The 19,359-nt window shown below is 52.0% G+C and overlaps 6 protein-coding genes across 6 annotated transcripts; 3 read left to right on the top strand and 3 right to left on the bottom strand.

Annotated features, from left to right (window-relative positions):
- Positions 1–74: 74 nt before the first annotated feature.
- Positions 75–4,561, top strand: SETTUDRAFT_45052 (uncharacterized protein). Its single transcript, XM_008023146.1, has 5 exons — positions 75–785; positions 838–1,212; positions 1,263–1,923; positions 1,977–4,319; positions 4,376–4,561. The coding sequence occupies exons 1-5, from the start codon at positions 426–428 to the stop codon at positions 4,384–4,386; spliced, it is 3,750 nt and encodes a 1,249-aa protein (XP_008021337.1). The 5' UTR covers positions 75–425; the 3' UTR covers positions 4,387–4,561.
- Positions 4,562–8,282: 3,721 nt separating this feature from the next.
- SETTUDRAFT_24847 (uncharacterized protein) lies at positions 8,283–8,521 on the bottom strand (the record flags this gene model as incomplete). The annotated part of the gene is made up of 2 exons (XM_008023013.1): positions 8,283–8,303; positions 8,354–8,521. The coding sequence occupies 2 exons, from the start codon at positions 8,519–8,521 to the stop codon at positions 8,283–8,285; spliced, it is 189 nt and encodes a 62-aa protein (XP_008021204.1).
- A 1,100-nt stretch (positions 8,522–9,621) lies between these two features.
- SETTUDRAFT_36219 (uncharacterized protein) lies at positions 9,622–10,106 on the top strand (the record flags this gene model as incomplete). The annotated part of the gene is made up of 2 exons (XM_008023076.1): positions 9,622–9,856; positions 9,907–10,106. 2 exons carry the CDS (start codon positions 9,622–9,624, stop codon positions 10,104–10,106), a joined length of 435 nt encoding a protein of 144 aa, XP_008021267.1.
- A 921-nt stretch (positions 10,107–11,027) lies between these two features.
- On the bottom strand, positions 11,028–15,728 carry SETTUDRAFT_45051 (uncharacterized protein; the record flags this gene model as incomplete). Its single annotated transcript, XM_008023145.1, has 7 exons — positions 11,028–13,665; positions 13,755–13,973; positions 14,036–14,908; positions 14,956–15,106; positions 15,159–15,411; positions 15,473–15,521; positions 15,571–15,728. The coding sequence occupies 7 exons, from the start codon at positions 15,726–15,728 to the stop codon at positions 11,076–11,078; spliced, it is 4,293 nt and encodes a 1,430-aa protein (XP_008021336.1). The 3' UTR covers positions 11,028–11,075.
- Positions 15,729–16,041: 313 nt separating this feature from the next.
- On the bottom strand, positions 16,042–17,272 carry SETTUDRAFT_166641 (uncharacterized protein). The gene is made up of 4 exons (XM_008023292.1): positions 17,159–17,272; positions 17,084–17,103; positions 16,960–17,010; positions 16,042–16,909 (listed from the first exon to the last, which is right to left on the bottom strand). The coding sequence occupies exons 1-4, from the start codon at positions 17,200–17,202 to the stop codon at positions 16,185–16,187; spliced, it is 840 nt and encodes a 279-aa protein (XP_008021483.1). The 5' UTR covers positions 17,203–17,272; the 3' UTR covers positions 16,042–16,184.
- A 264-nt stretch (positions 17,273–17,536) lies between these two features.
- SETTUDRAFT_124971 (uncharacterized protein) lies at positions 17,537–19,148 on the top strand. Its single transcript, XM_008023291.1, has 3 exons — positions 17,537–18,193; positions 18,243–18,598; positions 18,648–19,148. Exons 1-3 carry the CDS (start codon positions 17,713–17,715, stop codon positions 18,750–18,752), a joined length of 942 nt encoding a protein of 313 aa, XP_008021482.1. The 5' UTR covers positions 17,537–17,712; the 3' UTR covers positions 18,753–19,148.
- Positions 19,149–19,359: the final 211 nt, after the last annotated feature.

Here is a 19,359-nt window from a genome sequence, read left to right as displayed (position 1 = left end):
TCGGTCCATGTCCGCGACAATGAGAATGCATCTGGTCTCATGGCCCGGCGACCATTTTGATTCAAACCAGGAAAGTTTGCAGCCACAGTGGAGATGGCGACGACTTCTGGCCGAGCCACAGCAATGAGGCGAGACGGCAGCGTACGCATACGCGTTGTGTCCATCTTGTGACAGGGCCACTCCTGGTCTACGCACAGAGGCGTACAGCCTACGTCATGGATGGCCGACTTGTATAGCTTCACGCCCCCGCGCGTCTTCAATAGCTTCGTTTCCTGCTTTTGCCCTTTCAGTGGAGACTTGGCCGCTAAGCTCACGCTTGCTCCAGACGCCTCTCCTACACTACCATCCTCCTGCAACAGCCCATCGCGCGTCCATACGGTTGACCAGAGTCCTGTGCCGTCGCACGCTGCGACGCAAACACAGAAATGGAGCCACCGCAGCAGCAACAGCATGCCCCTGGAGGGCATTACTCGGGCCACAACCCCATTCCCACTGTCAAGCAATTCGTCGAGAACCTGGACAAAGACAAGAGGAGTCGCGACCAGAGAATTGAGGAGCAAGCTGCCCGCAAGCAAGAGCTGGCGCACGAGCAGGCCACATCCGGCACTGTGGCTGAGGCTGAGGACGAACAACAACCAGATCGAAAGCTAAAGGGCACCGAGAAGAGAGTTACAGATCCCACCACAGGCAGGGAGGTTGTGATTTCCGACGTCAACAAAGACATGATGAAGGAGGTGGAGAATCCCCATATTGTTGTTCCCAACGCCAACCTGGATAAGCAAACGGTATAGAGACCCCCAGCTATCGTCTCCGCGCCTCTTTGCTAATACCATCTAGCCTATCAAGACGGATCCCTTGCAGTCGCTTGAGGACTACAAGCAAAGCCAGGATGTGACGGCACCGCCAGACCCAGTCGCCGAAGGCACTACAACCGATGTCCCCATTCATGGAGAAAAAACAAACGTGCTATTCCATCCTACGCCCTCTGTCAGCTATGAGCCCATGTTCAAAGCCCTCGAGACTCGCGCCAACATGTTGTGCGCAGGTATATTCTTTGCAACCGTTGTAGTCGGCAGGATATTCGGTGGTGCGCTCATCGGCCTTGTGCCCTTGGGCATGTGTTTGGCATCCGGCGTCTACTTGTGGGTGAAGGAAGTAATCCGCAGTGGAAGAGAAGCCGAATGGCATAGCGAGCAAGTCCGTGGTCAAATGGTAAAATCCTTTGGCAGCACTTTTTGCAGAATCAACGCTGATGATCACAGGCCACCCTCAACTTGCTACCAGAGTCTGTCGAATGGATGAACACGTTCCTCGGTATCGCTTGGGGCCTCATTAACCCGGATATGTTTTCGGGTGTCGCCGATATGCTGGAAGATGTCATGCAAGCATCGGTACCAGGAATTATTGAAAACGTCCGCGTCGCGGAAATTAACCAAGGTAGCAACCCGTTGCGTATCCTTAGCTTACGAGCACTGCCGGACTCGCACATGGGCGATATGAAGGCATCGATCCACGAAGAAAACAAGAAGACGAAAGACCCTCAGGAAGCAGCTGCAGACGAGGAGGGCGGTGATTACTACAACTTGGAAGTTTCCTTCGCATACCATGCTAGTCCCAGCGGCAAGCGAGTTGCGGACAGGGCCCGCAACATGCACATGCAGCTGGTCTTCTACTTGGGTGTCAGGGGACTCTTTGGTGTTCCTCTACCCATCTTCGTCGAATTGCAGGGCCTCGTTGGTACTGTGCGCTTGCGCCTGAACATGACTCCTGAGCCTCCTTTCCTCAAAACCTTGACCTTCACCCTGATGGGCACACCACAAGTGACCGCCGGCTGCATACCTATGGTAGAGAAGGGAGTCAACATACTAAATCTTCCGTTGATCAGCAACTTTGTTAATTACGCCATCAAAGCAGCAGCAAGCAGTAAGTGCATTCTTGGTACAAACATCCCGCGAAAAACATGTTGACGAGACTAGTGTACGTTGCACCGAAATCCATGTCGATTGATATGCGCGCCATTCTTCAGGGCGACTCAGTCCAAAAGGATACAGAAGCTCTCGGTGTCTTGTGGATCCGTATTCACCGCGCTATCGGTCTGAGCAAACAAGATCGTCGCGGGTCAAAGCACGGTGGCAGCGATCCTTACATTACGATTGCCTTTTCGAAATATGGAAAACCAATGTACTGCACCCGGGTAATCACAGACGACCTCAACCCCATTTGGGAAGAAACAGCGGCAATTCTCGTTGGTCCTGAACTGATCAAGGCAAACGAAAACCTGAGCGTTGAGCTCTGGGACTCGGACAGACATACCGCTGACGACATCGTCGGAAAGGTTGAGATATCGATGCAGAAGATGATTCAACACCCCGGGAAAATGTATCCACAAACCTCCAAGTTGGCCGGTATGGAGCCGGACAGCGACATGCCTGGAGAACTCCACTGGGAAATTGGCTATTTCAGCAAGCCAAAGTTCAGGAAAGAAATGCGAACTGATGGTAAAAACAAGGCTCTTCCTGATGAGCTGAAGAACGACCCAGCGCTGCAAGACGACAAAGGTGTTATCAACTCGGAAGCCGACGATGCCGTTATGCATACACCTCCAGATCCTCTGTGGCCCAGCGGTATCTGTAGCGTGGTGGTACAGCAAATTGTCAATCTCGAACTGGAGAACGTCAAGGGCAGTGCCGATCCCAAAGGCCGCGAGTACGAGCCCGCAAAGCCTTATGGCGAAGGCAAAAAGGAGACTGGTGGGGATCTTCCAAACAGCTATTGCACAATATTGTTCAATGACGAACTTGTTTACCGGACACGTACCAAAGCGGTCACCTCTCAGCCAATATTCAACGCCGGAACTGAGCGATTTGTGCGCGACTGGCGATCGGCTATTGTTACTGTCACTGTGCGAGACCAGCGGAATCGAGAACATGACCCCATCTTGGGCGTCGTTCCTTTGAAGCTATCAGATGTCCTTGAGACATCTTCCCAGGTTACACGGTGGTACCCGCTCGACGGTGGTATCGGCTTTGGCCGTATACGTATTGCCCTTCTGTTTCGCAGTATCGAAACTCGCCTGCCCCCTCAGATGCTCGGTTGGGATGTTGGCACTTTTGAGTTCCGATGTCAGCGCATCCTAGCTGTGGGCTACCCTCATCAGCCTAAGCTTCGTATGCGGACAGGTGGCAGCACTGGCAAAATCAGCCGAACTGCTGCCCGTAAGCTCGAAGAGGATGATGGATTCTACTGGGATCTGGAAGAGAATGGTGCAAAGAACAAGGTCCGGCTGCCGGTGAAACATCGTTACAGATCTCCCGTTGTCTTTGAATTCCACGTTGCCAACCACCGCAAGCCGGACGCATATGCTGTCGTCTGGCTTCAACATTTCGTCGACAATGAAGATGCCGACATCAACATTCCAATTTGGAAGACAGCTGCCCCCGCTAGGCTTACACAAAACTACATCACCGAAGAAAATTGCCATAAGGAACCAGGTCTTGAGGACCTCGAAGAAGTTGGTCGTCTGCAGTTCCGTGCCCGGTTCAAGGCTGGCATGGACAGGTCTCATGCTGCTTTTGTGTCTGACAATGATTCGCGTGAGACATATGAGACCTGGGAATCTTGTGTTACCGAAGGCGTACGAGGCCACATTGTCGAGAAGGAGATACCAGACCGCGTTCAGGAACTGCATGAACAATCACTGACTGCGGGCCGCGATATACTCAAGAATGCGAGTGAAGAGGAGAAGCGCAAGTGGCTCGCGAAAGATGGACAAGATTGGTCTGGGGCATTTGGTGATAATCCAAAGGCATACATGAACACCAGGCGGCAGAAGAGACGTGAGCCTGGTGTTGAGGAACCACTACACGATCGTCACCATCCATCGGACAACGAAGAGAATGATGACTCTGACGATGATTACGGCGAGGATCCATCTTCATCTGATATTGGTGTGGAAGATGCTGATACCGTCGGCAACGCGGCTGCATTCAGCGGTGGACCTGGTGGCGGTGATCAGAGCAAAACAAACGGCAAACTCAAGTCACAGAAGACGGACCTGTCGCCCACAGAAGACCACCAGTCTCGCCAGTCGCAATCAACAGCCCGAACGAGCAGTACCGTCGAAACAGACGATTCAATGTCGAGCAAGGACCACAACAAACAAAACAAACGAGCAGAGGAGCGAAAACACCGGGGAATGATGCAATGGAAGCCGGCTCGTAATGTCAAGTTTGCAAAAGACGAGGCTAAGATTGGGCTTTCCAAGCTAAAGAAGAAGGTCACTGGAGGATTGGACGGCAGACAACCTGGTGTTGAGACTGGTAGGTTTTGCAGATCAAGCTCTCATGTTAGACGACACTTACTGACATTCTGACAGAAACTGGATGAACATGAGATACTTTGCCATGTTATGGCCACGGATTCAAAAGTTCAGCTGTCCATTCTTCAGACTGGGCTGTAATTGTTCACATGGCGATTTTCCACCTGGGGCAGGCGCATGGAGTTGGTGAAAACCAGAGAGCATATTCTTCATATCATGCAGACTTACAGTACTTAGTTTCGCAGACCTTTAAACGAAATAATGATATTAATGAGCCAAATTCAAACACTGAGCGGATCGTTGTTTGTAGCGGGCATAACTAGGTATAGGAAACCTCTCACACGGAACCCACACAGGCAGCAGCTTTCTACCGGCCTGGAGGATTTAATTGCGAATGGGAGCTGAATCATGTATTAGCATCATGACGAGTAATGTGGCAACTGTGCACATGCTCAGGCCGAACAATGAATCACCCTTATAAGTCCTGCCCTGCACAAGGTTAGCCTTAGCAAACAACAAGGCACTCCCCTAAACAAGTATGAAGTTCATGAACGTCATCTCATCCACTGATTATGATTTTGCCCCCTCGCCCCAAGAGAGGCGATTGATGCAAGGCAGCCTCGATTTTCGGTTCACGATCTACGCGCCGGCGCTTGTTGCGGCACAGCTCTTTCCCAGCCCATACGCCACCAAACCCGCGCGAAAAAAAGAACATGGATTTGGGGGCGAAGATTCGACGATCCACTCTCGGGGAGGGGCTAGCCATCAGCTTATTGCTGTGCCGTAGCAGACGGGCGCTTACAAGATGCATTATGACGGGAAAAGCGAACTTTTTTACGCCTTGCACGTACACACGCTGGCTTGATTAAGTACACGAGCCTTTGGGGCTGGTTGGCTGGCTGGTTGGGAAAGTGAGACATGCGAAGAAGCCCAGGTATCTATTTCGTGTCTCTCTCTCTCTGTGTGTTTTTAAAGTTTTTTTTCTCCACTCGGTGACTGTAAATGGCATTGTGGAGTTTTGCGGCTTAGATGCGCACATGGTCCGTCTGTGATGAAGCAAAAGGAAAAGAAAATTTCCCAACGCCGTGTGTCCCTCCCTCCTGGTTGCAGCATCGAGACCGATGATTAGGCGCCCTGCATGTTTTTTTGGTCCTACAATTTGCTTTTCTCTCTCTCACTTTCTCTCGCCTGCGCAGGACCAATGGCGGCGGTGTAAGAATCTGGAGATTCATGAGGAGCTGCGCATCCTCGTCAGCCCTGGTCATGCACACTGCTCGTGTGAGGACCTGGGGAGGGGATGGGGGGCCGAACACCAGAGGCAAAACTGCTACAGGACTCGGAATGACGAAGAGACTTGCATACGGGCTGATAGGGTAAACATGTTGTGTTGGTTGTGCGACGGAACCGCATCTGAGGGCTCGACCGTCTAACCTGCATATGCATGCCGAGGTGTTGGGAGCGAGTGATGGATGTCTTGCACCTTGCATGCATTCAAACTTGATCACATGCTCTCTCTCGCAACGCAAACGCAACACACAACACACGGTAGACTGGGGAAATGGGTCCGTGGATCTTAACTCGTTGGGTGTTCCGATCCGCGAAAATGGTTCTTGAGTATGTTGCAGTCTCTTTTTTGGGGGGCAGACTTACAGCGCTTCATCGAGAACCCGTGACCTAAGACCACCGCTTAACTCTTTCATACATTTGACTGCGGTATCTGGAGAGACTCAGCATACACACACACATACATACACATGCAATCAGCATCTCCTTGGATTGCCGACGGCGCAGTCGGATGACGAATCTAGGCTGTGACGTGAGTATATTTTCCCATTTGCCAATACGTGTTCAGCGACTCAAGCAGTGGGCGGGGGCGGATCTTAGTGAGTGTGTGTAAGGCTCAGCGCGGTCGCAGAAGGGGCCCTCCGACATCAAGTACCGTTCAAAGGCCCCTATCTCAGGCTGTCTGGGTGGGTATTGGGCACCATCTGACACATTCCCAATGGCGTCACATTGCTCTGTGTGTGTGCCTGCTTTGCTGCGAATCCGGGGCCTAGGTTGCGCAAGTTGGATGTTGGATCGACTGTTGAGAACCCGCCATGCGGTGTCAAGACGATGCGCAGCATGTTGTCCGCGATCGAAACTCGGGACATCTCAGTTGGCCGGATTTTACCTGTACTTGTCCCTGGCCTTCCAAGTGGACAATCATCAGCTCCGGCTCAGCCTTGGAGACTGTATATTTTGACAGAGAGGGGGGGCTGAGCGTTCTAGAATAACTGCCCCAGAAGGCTGACAATGGCTATGTTGTACCGACAACCTGTTTTTGGTATGTGTTTCGCCCAGAACTGAGCGTTTTGCTACGCGACCCAAGTACCCCGTAAAAGCGGTATGTAGGAAAGCGGGGACTGGGTACCCACAAGTCCTCATTCCAAGCCAGGGGGTTACAGGGCTACTTCACCGATAGTATCCTACGATTCGGCTCCATGCGCGTTGGTCCCCATTCCAACATGGGTGCTGTCTCTGGAGCCCTCACTTGGCATTTTTCCTGGGGGGGGGGCCTGTTGTTGTAGTAGTATGATGCTCAGCCCACTGCTGTTGATCATGCTGAAGTTGGTCTTTGTAGGAAACCCAACTCAGAAAACAGTTGGAACTGAGCCCTCACAAAAGAAACCATTTTTGCCGAAAACAAGTCTGATTGAATTGCACTCAAGGGGACATGGGGTGATTCCAGTGGCTTTGTTTTCCCTGTTTGAGATTTGGGTTACGGAACATGGCAAGCCCTTCCGGATTACCTGGTTATCTGCAATTCGTCAGAAGCGGTGACCGCCCCAACTCGAGAGCAGCGAATCAAATCTGCGTAGCGTTTTTTCAAAAGGCGCTTGACACGTAGCTGTGCAGGTATGATGACTTGGGAGGGGTGTATCGCATTGTAGGTGGTACTGAGTGTCGAGAGGTCCGGGCTCTGCTTTTGCTCGGCGTCGAACTGGTGCTGTTTCAAGTGTCTTGAGAGGCTCAGTATAGGAAGACACAGATACAATGTAGAGAGTTCAAGGAATCTTCTGTGTAATTCAAAGCTGCAAACATGGTGGAACTCGGGAATCTCTGAGCACTCATCTGTTGGAGGGATTAGTTACACAGCCCATGGCAAGTAGCTGCTAGAGGGATCCGTCAATTCCGGTGTTTGAACAGGCCGGCTTTCCCAAAGACAGGCCTCTCCAGAGTGTTTAACAGCACGCTTTAAAGGAGAGATCCGTGGCGATTTCCATCACAATATCACTTGATGAGCACGGCGACGACACGTACTTGATCACCACCGCACGTCATCGTCGATCATAGACAGCTGACCCCGTTGTGGCTAAGCACCCATTGACCAGGGGTATCAGTTGGAAATTTACCCCTCGTCGGCGCTGATAATGATTACGCAGTCTGGGTTTGCCCAGAATAAGCTAACTCACACACGTCTGACCATTCGGAATCAACGGAAGAATGCAAGACCAGTCATTCAGTGGCAGTGTAAAGTATTGGTTGGTAAAGTGCAATAGAGAGAAAGTCACACCCTCGTACGATAAGAGAGTCGCTTTGGCGTCAGTCCAACAACATCACTTAGGCTCGTAAAGGTCTAACGACAAGCCACAAAGCCATTGTGGTGTGCACGCACAATCCAGCGCGGATCGCCATGCCTGTAGCACACTGAAGTTTTAGTTGGAGATTGATCGGTAGCCAGTGGTGTTGCCACCCACTCAAAAGGTGACTGAAGAGAAATATGTGAAATCAGACTTCCATTATAGCTGGTCTAAATACAAATATTGCAATACATTCCAGACATGTTTGCGCAGTTTAAACAGTACACCTCCGTGAGTGCCATGCAGCGCTCAATGTAATTACCACCGTGAATCCATGTAGATGCACACCCGTCTCCAAAAACTTCCCGACGCGATGTTTCAAAAGGGTAATGGATATGCTTTCAACGGCTGCGGGGTGCGCACTGGTGCGGCAGTTAGCGGGAAGCTGAACGGTGTGGAGTGACAAACCCACCAAGCAATGAGCGCAAAGCTGGTCATTCTGATCGATAAAGTTGTAGTCCTTGGGGTGGCCCTCCTGCTGCCAGTTTCTGCAAGGGTGTCTGTAGTAGCCACCTCCTGTTGCGCCAGTAGGTCTGCTGCCACCGGAAGACTGCTGCTGCTGACCCTGGGACGAAGACATGGCTGCGATGTGGGCGATGGAGTAAATGGGTAGATTGAAATGGCGTCTTGAGTAAGCGCAATCGAGAGGAGTGCTTTGTATGTATGAGAAGATGGTCGTCGTCTTGGAAGATGATGGCTTCTTCACGTCGAAGACGCTGATCACTTTATAGTCGCACAAGATGCCTTTCTTCCTCAGGTGTTGCATGCGGTTTCCGCGCCTCAATCAAAGATCATTAGACGGAATGACGGTAGCTAGGCAAAGTTCGCCCCTACCGAGCATAGTCACATTGCATTGATGTTCGGGTCGAGAAAGTGGCCGTCAGGCAGTCTTGTGAGGAGAGTAAGGACGCCACACGGCACAACGAACGCCTCACGACACACCGGGGCATCGGAGAGGAAAACCCCCAACCGTGCCTCCGCCACACTAGTCCGCAGCATTCGGAGCCGCTCTAGCAAGACGCAGTGTCGTTCTGGATCTATCGTGTTATCCCTCATCCACTTTCGGCTCCAACTCGGCTGTTCTGAGCCAATCTGCTCCTGGTAAGCGCCGCACCAACCGAGTACATATTCGCAGCAACAACCAACAGCCTCAGGCATTCAACATCGGTCTCTCCGTATATGCCTGGCAGCAACAATGTACGTACCTAGCTCCAACGTGCCACTCCGTGTCTCACTCGCGCCCCACACATATATCCGTCCCCCAGCGCGATAGCGGCCGTTGTCAAATGCTAGTCACCAACACGGCGCTAGGCACACGAGTGAGTGGGCTCCCTTCCCTCAATCCAGAAAATCTCTGTCAACTGCTGATCAGTATCTTGCCAATGCAGGCCGCCCAGGCATCACCTCGAGTCTGCCACAGCTGGCATTGCCAAGTGCTCCAATCATGGCCATGGTGCTACCATACGCTTGTACGTAACTATGTAATGGCACTTTGTGGATAAGACCGTATCCGGCCCTTTTTCCTCAGGACCATAGACAAAGTCTACCTCCCCAAGGTGCTTTTAAAGACGCCGACCATATCGAGTCAGCTCTTCTTGGGGATTTCCGGACCCCCCCCCCTCTTTCGCATTGTTGGAGCCTAATGGGATATGGCATAGTCCACCCCCGCATGTAACTGACATGGCTTTTGTATGCTGCGCCTGTGCATGGGCTTGGGTGAGCATCTTTCTCAAGTGGGGAGCCATGCAAAACCAAATTGAACAACCACACAACACGGTCAGAACGACAGACAATGCGGGACGTGTACCCGTCGTGGCTCGGTCGGAATGTCACCGCAGCTACGAAGTCCCAGGCGACAATCCAATGCTCGGCATACATGCCTATACGCTCGCATTCCGGGAGCTTTTCGTTGAGAGTGAGGTCAGGTGAAGAGCATGGACGCAGTTCTCGGAAACTATACGCCAGGTTTCCACCGCCCCAAGAGAGACGCTCACTTGAGGGAAGGAATGCCTGGCGTATCTCCACGCCGCAAACTGGTGCTCCTCGGTGCTTCTGCAAAGTCTTACAACCCAGTACTTCGCTCAGCCCATACGACTATCAACCATGAAACCACGCCGCCTGCAATATTTCTCCATCAATCCCGTGATACCGCTGAGTGGATTTGATTCAGATGATACCACTTCAGGTCTTGAGGCAGGTGACAGAACCTGAGGAAAAGGCATTGCGTATGGCGTTTTTGCAACTACGCCGCACACGATCTAGTATGAGGAGCGTGGGTACCCATTGGGGTCTCCGCCATGGAGAAAAGCAGACGGGATCCATGCTCTAGAAGCGAATATCTACCCAACGAAGGCCCCATTTTGTGCATGACGAAGACATCTACAAGGAATGTCCTTGTAGCGTCCCAGCGCTAGGCAGCTCCTCGGCATGAAACCATGGAAAAGACAGAATCATAGCCCACGCGATTGGCGCCGGGTATGTGTGCCATCAGCCCCTGAGGGAAATCCATTGGCAGCTTTGCAGCAATCCTTATCATAACAACCCAGCACTATGAGCCGCATCACTCACCAGTGTACGAAAAAGCGTCCAATCGTCGCCATCTGTACACGCACTTACAACCCTGGCTGCAAAATACGAGAAATCATCGACGCAAGTGGTAAGAGTCGGGAAGCGAAGCTGACAGTGCATTACCACAAACTGGCACACTAGCAACCCACAACCTTATATGTGACCAGATGTCAAGATAGAGATTGCCGTGCCTATCTAAGAGTCTGATGTGATCATATATCTGTCTAATCGGATGGTGGAACCGGACTTCAGGCTGTAATCGGTTTTCCCTTAAACCTCGCTGACCTCTGTTTTTTTTAAATGACTCATGGCTTACCCTACGGGCCGTTGCTGAATCAGTTACCGAGGTCGATCATGGCATTCTGGCCCCAATCGTGGCAGGTTACTGGAGTAAAGCGGGGATACCCTCATGAGCGCTTTCGGCTGCCACGACTAGATTACTGAACATGGCAAGGGATGATACTCACTGATACAAGGCCGCCTTGGCAACGGTATAGCGTCTCAACGCATGTCATATCCATTTTACCAACTCAATCAAGTGTACTCTCTACTCCAATTTCAGGCACTTACACATCTTCCAGCATTACGCCTCCGCCCTCCTCAGCATCGAAGAACTCGTCGTCTTCATCCTCTTGCACAACCATATCTTCAGAACCTGCCTTCTCCAGTACCTCAACCGCCTTCCAAGCCGCAATCGTCTCAGCCTGCAGCCTCTTGACGCCTTTCACCACGCCCCCAACATCATCCCCACCAATCTTGACTTGCACTCTGTACCCCGTGTTTGTCTCTGCATCAGGGTCGTTTGCATCGCCGTCACCGTCCCCTGTGACACGCACATACCTGACGTTCTTCTCGACGGCAAGAATACCCAAGCGCTCTTTCGGATGCAGACAATCCACGCCGTCGCGCAAGACGCGCTCAAGACACGGCAAGATGCCCAGGCGACGCACAAACTCTTCGCACACGGCGAGCGAGCCGCGGCTGTCGATGTACAGAGCGCCAATGACGCTTTCGACGATATCAGAAAGGAATTTGGGCGGATCCGTGCGCGACAGAATGTGCCATGGGAAGCGCGCGTCGTGCTCTAGGGCTACTGCCAGCTCGGCTCGCACTTCAGCATGCTGTTTGACGGCTGCGGATCGAGCGGCGACGAGCTCGTGGCTCGTGGACCGAAGGAATTGCCAGAGAGCTCTTTGGTGCAGCTCAGGCTGCAACGTTTGCTTGTTCGTCAATTCCTCGTCGACGGTCGTCTCGAACATACAGTAGGCCAAGAAGGAGGCATTCACCATTGCCGTGCGGATCCCGTGCATTTTCTGGTGCGGCAGTTCGGGCTTATGCGCATACAGCCGCGTCGTGATGATGTAGTCGAGCACCGCGTCGCCGAGGAACTCCTCGCGCTCGTACGAGCAATGCGTGTTGAGACCGCGGAAGCTGGAGTGCGTGAGCGCTTCGAGAAGCAGAGCTTTGTTGTTGAACGTGTGCCCGAGTAGGCGCTCCAGCAGATCAAGGTTCGTGACTGTGTCCTGGCTCGGGGCAGCGCGGTAGAGTGTCTCGTTGGCTTCTGGAATGGGCATCCAGTTTTCCAAGGGTAGTAGAACTTGCACACATGCAAACGCTTTTGCAAGGCCACCGATAAGGTACGAGACGCCAACGAGCGATTCTATCACATCGGCGATGACTTTTGACGACTTTTCTTGCTTGGCTGGCGGCGTTGCATCAACGAGTATTTGACTGATGTATCTTGGCCTCCACTTTGCACCCGTGAAGCGCTTGTAGAAAATGAACTTGTCTAGGCCAGCAGCCAAGGCAGCTCGAGTCAAGTACCCGTTGCTGACAAGCTTGCCTTTCTTCCCCGTTAACATACCCTCAGGCATGAGGAGATGGGTAGCCATTAGATGGAGGGAAGCGATGAACTTCAAGATGCAGTCTCCGAGAAACTCGACTCTCTGATAGTTCTCGCCTTCATCTATAGCAGATGAAGTTAGAGCGAGGACTATTAGGGGGAGATGGGAGACGTCGATATTGACGTGTTCAAGCAGCGTCTTCCTGAGCGTATCTGCTACCATATGCACTTCAACCTTGTGCGCGATTGACGGGAACAACAACGCCAGAATGGTATATGAAGTAGGAAGTTTTGCAACAACGCACGATGCAGCTTCGAGGCTCTCGATTCTGGTGTACGCTTCGTTCTTGTTTTTGCCTTCCACAACAGGATGCAGGAAATCCCGGCGCTTGGGAAAACGTATAGCTTCCACTAGTATTTCTTCGCCGCCGGGAGACGTCTGCGATGGAGCAGTTCGGACATCTTTGACGATGAATTTTCGCATGTCTCCCAGCTGGCTTACCAAACCCCAGCTTCTCATATTTGCGTTGCCTGCTTCTAGAAGTTCCAGTGCTGAGGATTGGCCCTCGGTTGCTGTATGCCATTCGCAGAGTTCAGCATGAGACATGACACGGCCCGATGCACCACAGGGTGCGAGAAGATAGAGAAAGTCGGTGTTTTGTTCCTCGACGTAGGTTCCAAAGACTGTACGGAGCAGTTTCCAAGTAACAGAGCGCAGAAGTTGGATTTCAGCATCACTCAGCGATGCACCATGGATCCATGAAGCCTTCACACTGTAATGCTTCGTTTTGTTCCAGTGTAGCAATAGATCTGGCATGATGGGCAGGACGGATGGTGTCGAAAGTATCATGTGCAATGGCTCTTCCCCGGGTGCCGTCACTTCCAGCAAAGTGCGATACCACGCGTGGGGGGTTGCATCGCCATACTGACTAACGCCTTGCCAGGGATCAAGCGTATGCGACACCGATATTAGGGATGGCTGGTCGTCTCTGATCTGATGTTGTGCCGCCTCTTCGTCGTACTCATCTGTCACTGGAAGGAGGTTGTCATTTACCAGACCTGCAAGATACAGAGCTTTGTATGCCTCGAATGCGGCATCCTTTTGCGCCATTTTTTCTGTTCTCCAAGATTGAGAGCTGGTGGCTGTTCTTACTTTGGGGTCCACGAAGATGGGGAGTGTAACCTTGGCGGTAATTTGACCTCCGATCTTGGTGAAGTCGAATTCCGGTCGTGTATCGACGTAGCTGCCGGATGCCAAGCGGGAACAGAAGTGATAAAGATGTTGAGAGGCGTTTTCAAGAGTCAGCAACGCACTAAAATGTTTGTTAGTACAGTTGAAGCAGGGTAAAAGTCACTCTTGTTTGTAACACCAAAGGCTCAAGAATGCTGACTCCACACGTACCCAGTACTATCAACCTTGAAGTAACGTGAGCCATACTCTTCGATCTCTTCTTTCTCATTCTCTGATCGAATGCGACGCTTCTCATCCTCATACGCTTGCCTCATTTCGGCTTCAAGCGATTGCCACGGCATTGAGGAAAGCGCATATTCACTATTCGGAACGAAGATGTAATACCGCGACCGCTGCTGTCTCGCTCTCCCCCGTCTTTGAACAAAACTCCTGAAAGAATGGAAACGCATAGTTAGTTGACATCTCCAATCAAGTTCCCCGGGAAAACATACTTGAGGTTTTTGGGACGCTCGAAATCCACGACCAAGTGACAGCTAGACACGTCGATGCCTTCTTCTAATACACTTGTAGCTAGAACAAGGTTGATAACACCAGCCTTGAAATCATCAAGCGTGTTTTGCTGGTTCTTTGGCTCCGCATAGGTGCATATGTTTGATTTGCGCTTGGAAATCTGTGATGTGCCCACATATGTACCCACCCGCAATAGATCTTTGGTACGCGGGTGAGCTGTTAGGATTTCGGCAAGAGATGCTACCCAAACCCGTTGCTCAATGAACACAAGGCCGGCGAAATTTGGATTTTCCGTGGCTTCAGCGACTAGGGTATCAATAAGGACGTGGACCTTGGGAGTCAGACTGTCCAATATCGCAAAAGGAACAGTAGTGAAATCGCTAAGCGGAAGTGTCTGGAAGATGCGCAGGAGATGTTGTCTCTCGTTTGTAGACATGTCGAGGAGCTGTTCATCAGAAATGCGCGTAAAGTCCATGAACCTGTTTATACACTGGCATAGGTAGTAATCCATGGTAGAACTCCCAAGCTCTTGTCCCATAGCCTCGGCTTTCGAGACCAGCTGCTTCAATTCGTCATTGCAATATGTCCTGCCGCTATCCCAAAGTTTTTGCAGTTGTCGAGAGACATTGCAGCCATGTTTTTGCTGCTGTAAGAGGTCGAGTACATATGGATCCTGCATAAGATCATATGTCCAGTACGCGTTTCGCAATGCCAGTAGCAAATCGGAGGATTGGCGATCCGTAAATGTTGGGTAACTAACCTGAATGAGCTCCGGTTGATGCACATACCGAAGCAACTCTGATCTGTGTAATTTTGGTGTCCTTACAGTAGCATGCAGGTTTTGTTCAATCATCCTTGCAAATGTTAGTTCCGTTCAAGCTTGTAGGGAGGTTGAGCGTACTTGAGGTCTAGTTGACTAGCTGTTGCTCTCGTGACTGGGCTAGCACTCAATCCAAGGACTCTGGGCAAATTTTGATTACCGCTCCTTAGTTGAGGCATGTAAAAGTCCAGCATTATCCGATGAGCAGGATGCTTCAACGTGCAATGGTGCGCTGTAACGTTGTGTTAGCTAATAATACTTCTGTTTGATTGCAACAGCCGAACCTTCGTCAAATATGAGCAGCGACAGCCTGCCCATCTGTACAAATCCATGTGTAAGTGCATCAAGCAGAACCTGATGCGTTGACATGACAATTCGGACGTTGTGCAGGACGGCGTCCCAGTCGCTCTGCGTCGTCCAGAGCAGGACGTCATCCCTTCCACAGAGGAGTTGGTAACCGAAACCTGGCAGGTTGGATTGAAAGACTTTGTGTTGCTGTTCGCAAAGCGCGACTGTGGGTGCTAGAAACCAGACGAGCTGGAGATGTGAGAATTAGCCTAGCGTAAGTAAGTAGGGGCCTAGCTGCAGCTCCACGCACCTTGTCAGGCTCACACGTCTCCAACTCCGCTCGTGCGCGCTCGATGGCTCTGCTAGATGATCAATACAAGCCAACCGCAAGTCTAGCGGTCGCTTTACATATGCGTCTTCCCAGAACCCGTATCCATGGCAACGATGATGTTGGCTTTCATGCTTTCCTCGACCATTTCCGTCTGGTAGCCTCGCAGCTGGAACGTCTCGCTGGGAGACGTGAAGACAACCGAATCGCCATCGCTGTCATGCATTGGCGAATCCATGATTAGCATGAAATGCGAAAGCAAGTGCAAAGTAATATATTCCGTATCTCCAGTTGTTAGACATGGAGGTTCAAGGCAGCCATGGTAGTTCCGATAGCGCTAAGGTGCGGGCTGACAAGCGACATGCAGACGTTGTACAAGGCTGCAACCCAGGGCTTCAACCAATTTGATTGCGTATACCATGGCGCCCGTGATGTGGGGCATCTGTGAATGTGAGCCCGCATTGTTGCGCATCTGCCAAGCATAGTCTTTGTTGAGAATCTTCATCACAACGGAATAGAGCATCACCCAGGATCATGGTGCAAAGGTAAAGGGTGGGCATGCCAGGACGTCATTTTCGTGAATGCTACATAAATTGCTTCATGCCTGCGGTCGTAACTCGGCACCTTTCTTGTGAGGCATCCAGGCCATCTGTGCCTCCTGCGAGCAGAATAGTACCGCATGATCTGTGGCTCTCTACAGGTTTGTAAGATAGTCCTCGACCTCAGAGGGACTCAACTTCCTGAATCGTGGACCGACAGCACCTTCGACGCCCTCTACACCAAGAAGTCTCTCCTCTGGCGGCCCAACAATGCCAATCTCAACCGTCTCGCCGTTCATCTCTCCTTCTATCGTCTCCTTGAGGGTGAGGAGGGCAATGTGGATAGCGTCCTCGAGCTCCAGACCATCCGTGTATCGCTTCTCCAAGAATGTCTTTGCGCTCGTTGCGCTCTTTCCTATCGCCGTCGCTTTCCATGGGAAATAGCTGCCACTGGGGTCGACCTGGTATAGACTGGGTCCGCCCTTGAGAATGCCGCCAGTCTTGCCGCTGACCTTCTTCTTCTCCTCGCCCGTCTGCTCGTCGCTCTTGCCCTCGGCCTCGGGCTCGATACCATCGTCCCATCCTGCAATCAGCAGACTCACACCGTACGGCCGGACTCCACCAGACTGCGTAGCCTCTTGCATGACCCTTGCCACATCCTGGACTAATATCCGTGTGGGTGGGTACTCGTTGTAGACGCGCTTGTAGCCAGTGTGCGAGACCTTGCGGGCCTTGTCGACAAGGACGCGGTAGTCGGGGCCCATGCCTGAGTAGACCATGCCGAGGTTGGGCGTTATGAGGCTGATCTTGGACGAGGATTGCGAGTCGATGAGCGGTGATGACGACTTCTTCTCGGTTGCGAGCACGATGCCATTGGTGGCTGCACGACGGCGTCAGTGAGGCCGAGTGGCCATGGTCGGCGAGACATACCCTTGATTCCCAGTGAAGTGACACCTTGGTTGACAGCATTCAAAGCATATTCTGTTGTTGTGACCATGTTAGATGCCCGTCGTCATGTATGTCACGGATTCTGCATTCTCTGCAACGTGCGTACCAATCTGGACCAGCTTTCCGCTATACAAACATCAGCGAACATGTCATGGGTAGTCGCTGGCGCAGTGGGTTATACCTGGGGGAGAAGGTGGTGAGCGAGAAGGAGTATCTGTCCGCCATGGCGACTGGATGGCTGATTGGGCAGTGTCTCTGTAGATGGCGGTGCAATCGGCGGCGGCGGTGTTTGAGCTTGGGGCGGGGGTGGAGACACGACGACGCGGGTGCACTGAAGGCGACGTGCTAGAGCTCCAGGCTACCCAGAGCTTCGTCGCAGGCGCGCCAAGACCGGCGTTCGGGTCAACCCCAGCTCCGGCGTCGTGAGGCCAGAGCTCCGCAACAAGCTGCTGAATTTCTGCCGTCTTCCAGAAGCCCTTCTGCTTCTTCCACAAGCCACCACCACGCACATTCGCAGCGTCCTGCCACCGTGTCACCCCCCGCGTGTGCAGCGAAACGGGCTGTGCCGGAACATGATCGGCACTACCGAGATACTTAACCTGGCCAATGTCATCCCCGCGGCTTCCTGATTGAACGCTCCGTCATCTTCATGTCCACCTGCGTGCTTTTTGCCTGGTAAGAATCGGCTTAAGCCTCTCCCTCCCACGTCGATAGCATATTACCCACCTGCCTGCCATGTCTTCGTCGTCGGGCTTCCAGCCCATGCCCGGCTGGTACTGGCCAGATGACGTACCCAAGAATGAGCCCGCGCGCCCAGATTCTTCTTCTGCAGATGCGTCACCACAGCCAGAATCCGCGGCTGGAGCAGCGAGTGGCGCCAGTTCGTCGTCGGGAGCGCGCCGTCCCAAACGCACCCACTGGCCAGCGAGACAGTGCAGAATATGTCTCGAGACGGTCCAGCCTACTTTCAACGTCCCATCGCAAAACCTGCCTGGCTTCTTGCAGTCTTCCAACGTCGTTTACGAAGATGAGACTGGTCGCTTGATCCGCCCGTGCTTGTGCAAAGGCTCATCCAAGTATGTTCATGACGCTTGCCTGCAAGCCTGGAGACATGCAGACCCCAGCTATGGGCGCAGAAACTACTGGCAATGTCCAACCTGCAACTTCAAGTACCGCCTTGCGCGCCTAGGTGCTGGGCGTTTCATAGGCAGCGTTTGTACGTCGCATTACTACCATTGCAAGACGAAAGCTAACGCGAAGCGCAGCTGCTCAGGTTGGTTTGACCGTCCTCATACTATTTTCCATGATTTTCATCCTTGGATTCGTTGCCGACCCCATCATCAACTTGTATCTTGACCCGTGGAGTGTTTTGTTTCCCTGGTCTGGACTATCGGAATCCGACTACGCCTACTACTATGAAGACGAGTCATCATCTACGTGGTATGAGCACTTTGCAAAAGGCTTTGCCAGCATGGGCGTGCTGGGATTCTTGAAGGTGCTTCTGGCGAGCCCACTCAGTTATTTTAGGATTGGAGGCACGCGAGGCCGTGCGACTGGTCGTGATCGATATGAACAGGTCAGCTGGATCATTATTCTGATTGGAGTCGCGACATTCTTAACGGTATGTGTCAGAATAATAACATGTGCAAATGCATGCTAATAATGAACAGGCTATTTACAAAGGAGTCCGCGCTTGGAGTCGCCGAACGCTCGAAAGGGCTGGCGAACGCGTCATGGATGTCCAAGGCGACGACGATGATGACGAGGATGAATAGCTACGAATGCTATGGACGTGTACGATTCATCGGCCATTTTGTCTCCATGCTTCCTGTCGTGTCATGCACACATCCGCACTTTCTTAAATTGCCACAAGTTATGCCTCAATACTGTGTCGATTAGTCTACGTGCGAAGATCAAACCAGCCCGCGACATCCATATCAGCATGCGCGTTTTGTGCTCGCTGGCTCCGTGGAACGTGGCGCTATTCGCCTTTGGCACTCATTTTGTCCTGCCTTGCCTGCTCCTGGAGCACCTTTGTATGGCTTGAACGACATCAGGCCTCTGGCACATCACCAATCTGCTTGACAGTGAAACCAATTTTCTTTGAAGTGTCGCATGAACAGTAGCAAAAATGCATTGGAGTAGAAATTTATAACAGAATACCAAAACGCCAGTTGAATTTGCCCGCCAAGCATGACGCCGTGATACAAACGGAAAAACAAAAAGATATTCCCTTGGGTATCAAGCCTCTTTGTCCGAAATGCTCTGAGGCGTGCCCGTCTATAGTATTGATAATAAGAATCCCTTTTTTGTTGCTTACTCCATTGCTCGTACCGAAAACCCGAGGAAGGGGGGGGAAGCCAATTTCCCCCTCCCTCTCCC

The sequence above is a fragment of the Exserohilum turcica genome (genome assembly GCF_000359705.1).
Source record: "Exserohilum turcica Et28A unplaced genomic scaffold SETTUscaffold_10, whole genome shotgun sequence".
In the NCBI taxonomy this organism is placed as follows: Eukaryota; Fungi; Ascomycota; class Dothideomycetes; order Pleosporales; family Pleosporaceae; genus Exserohilum; species Exserohilum turcicum.
This window is presented reverse-complemented; position numbering and strand designations above follow the sequence as displayed.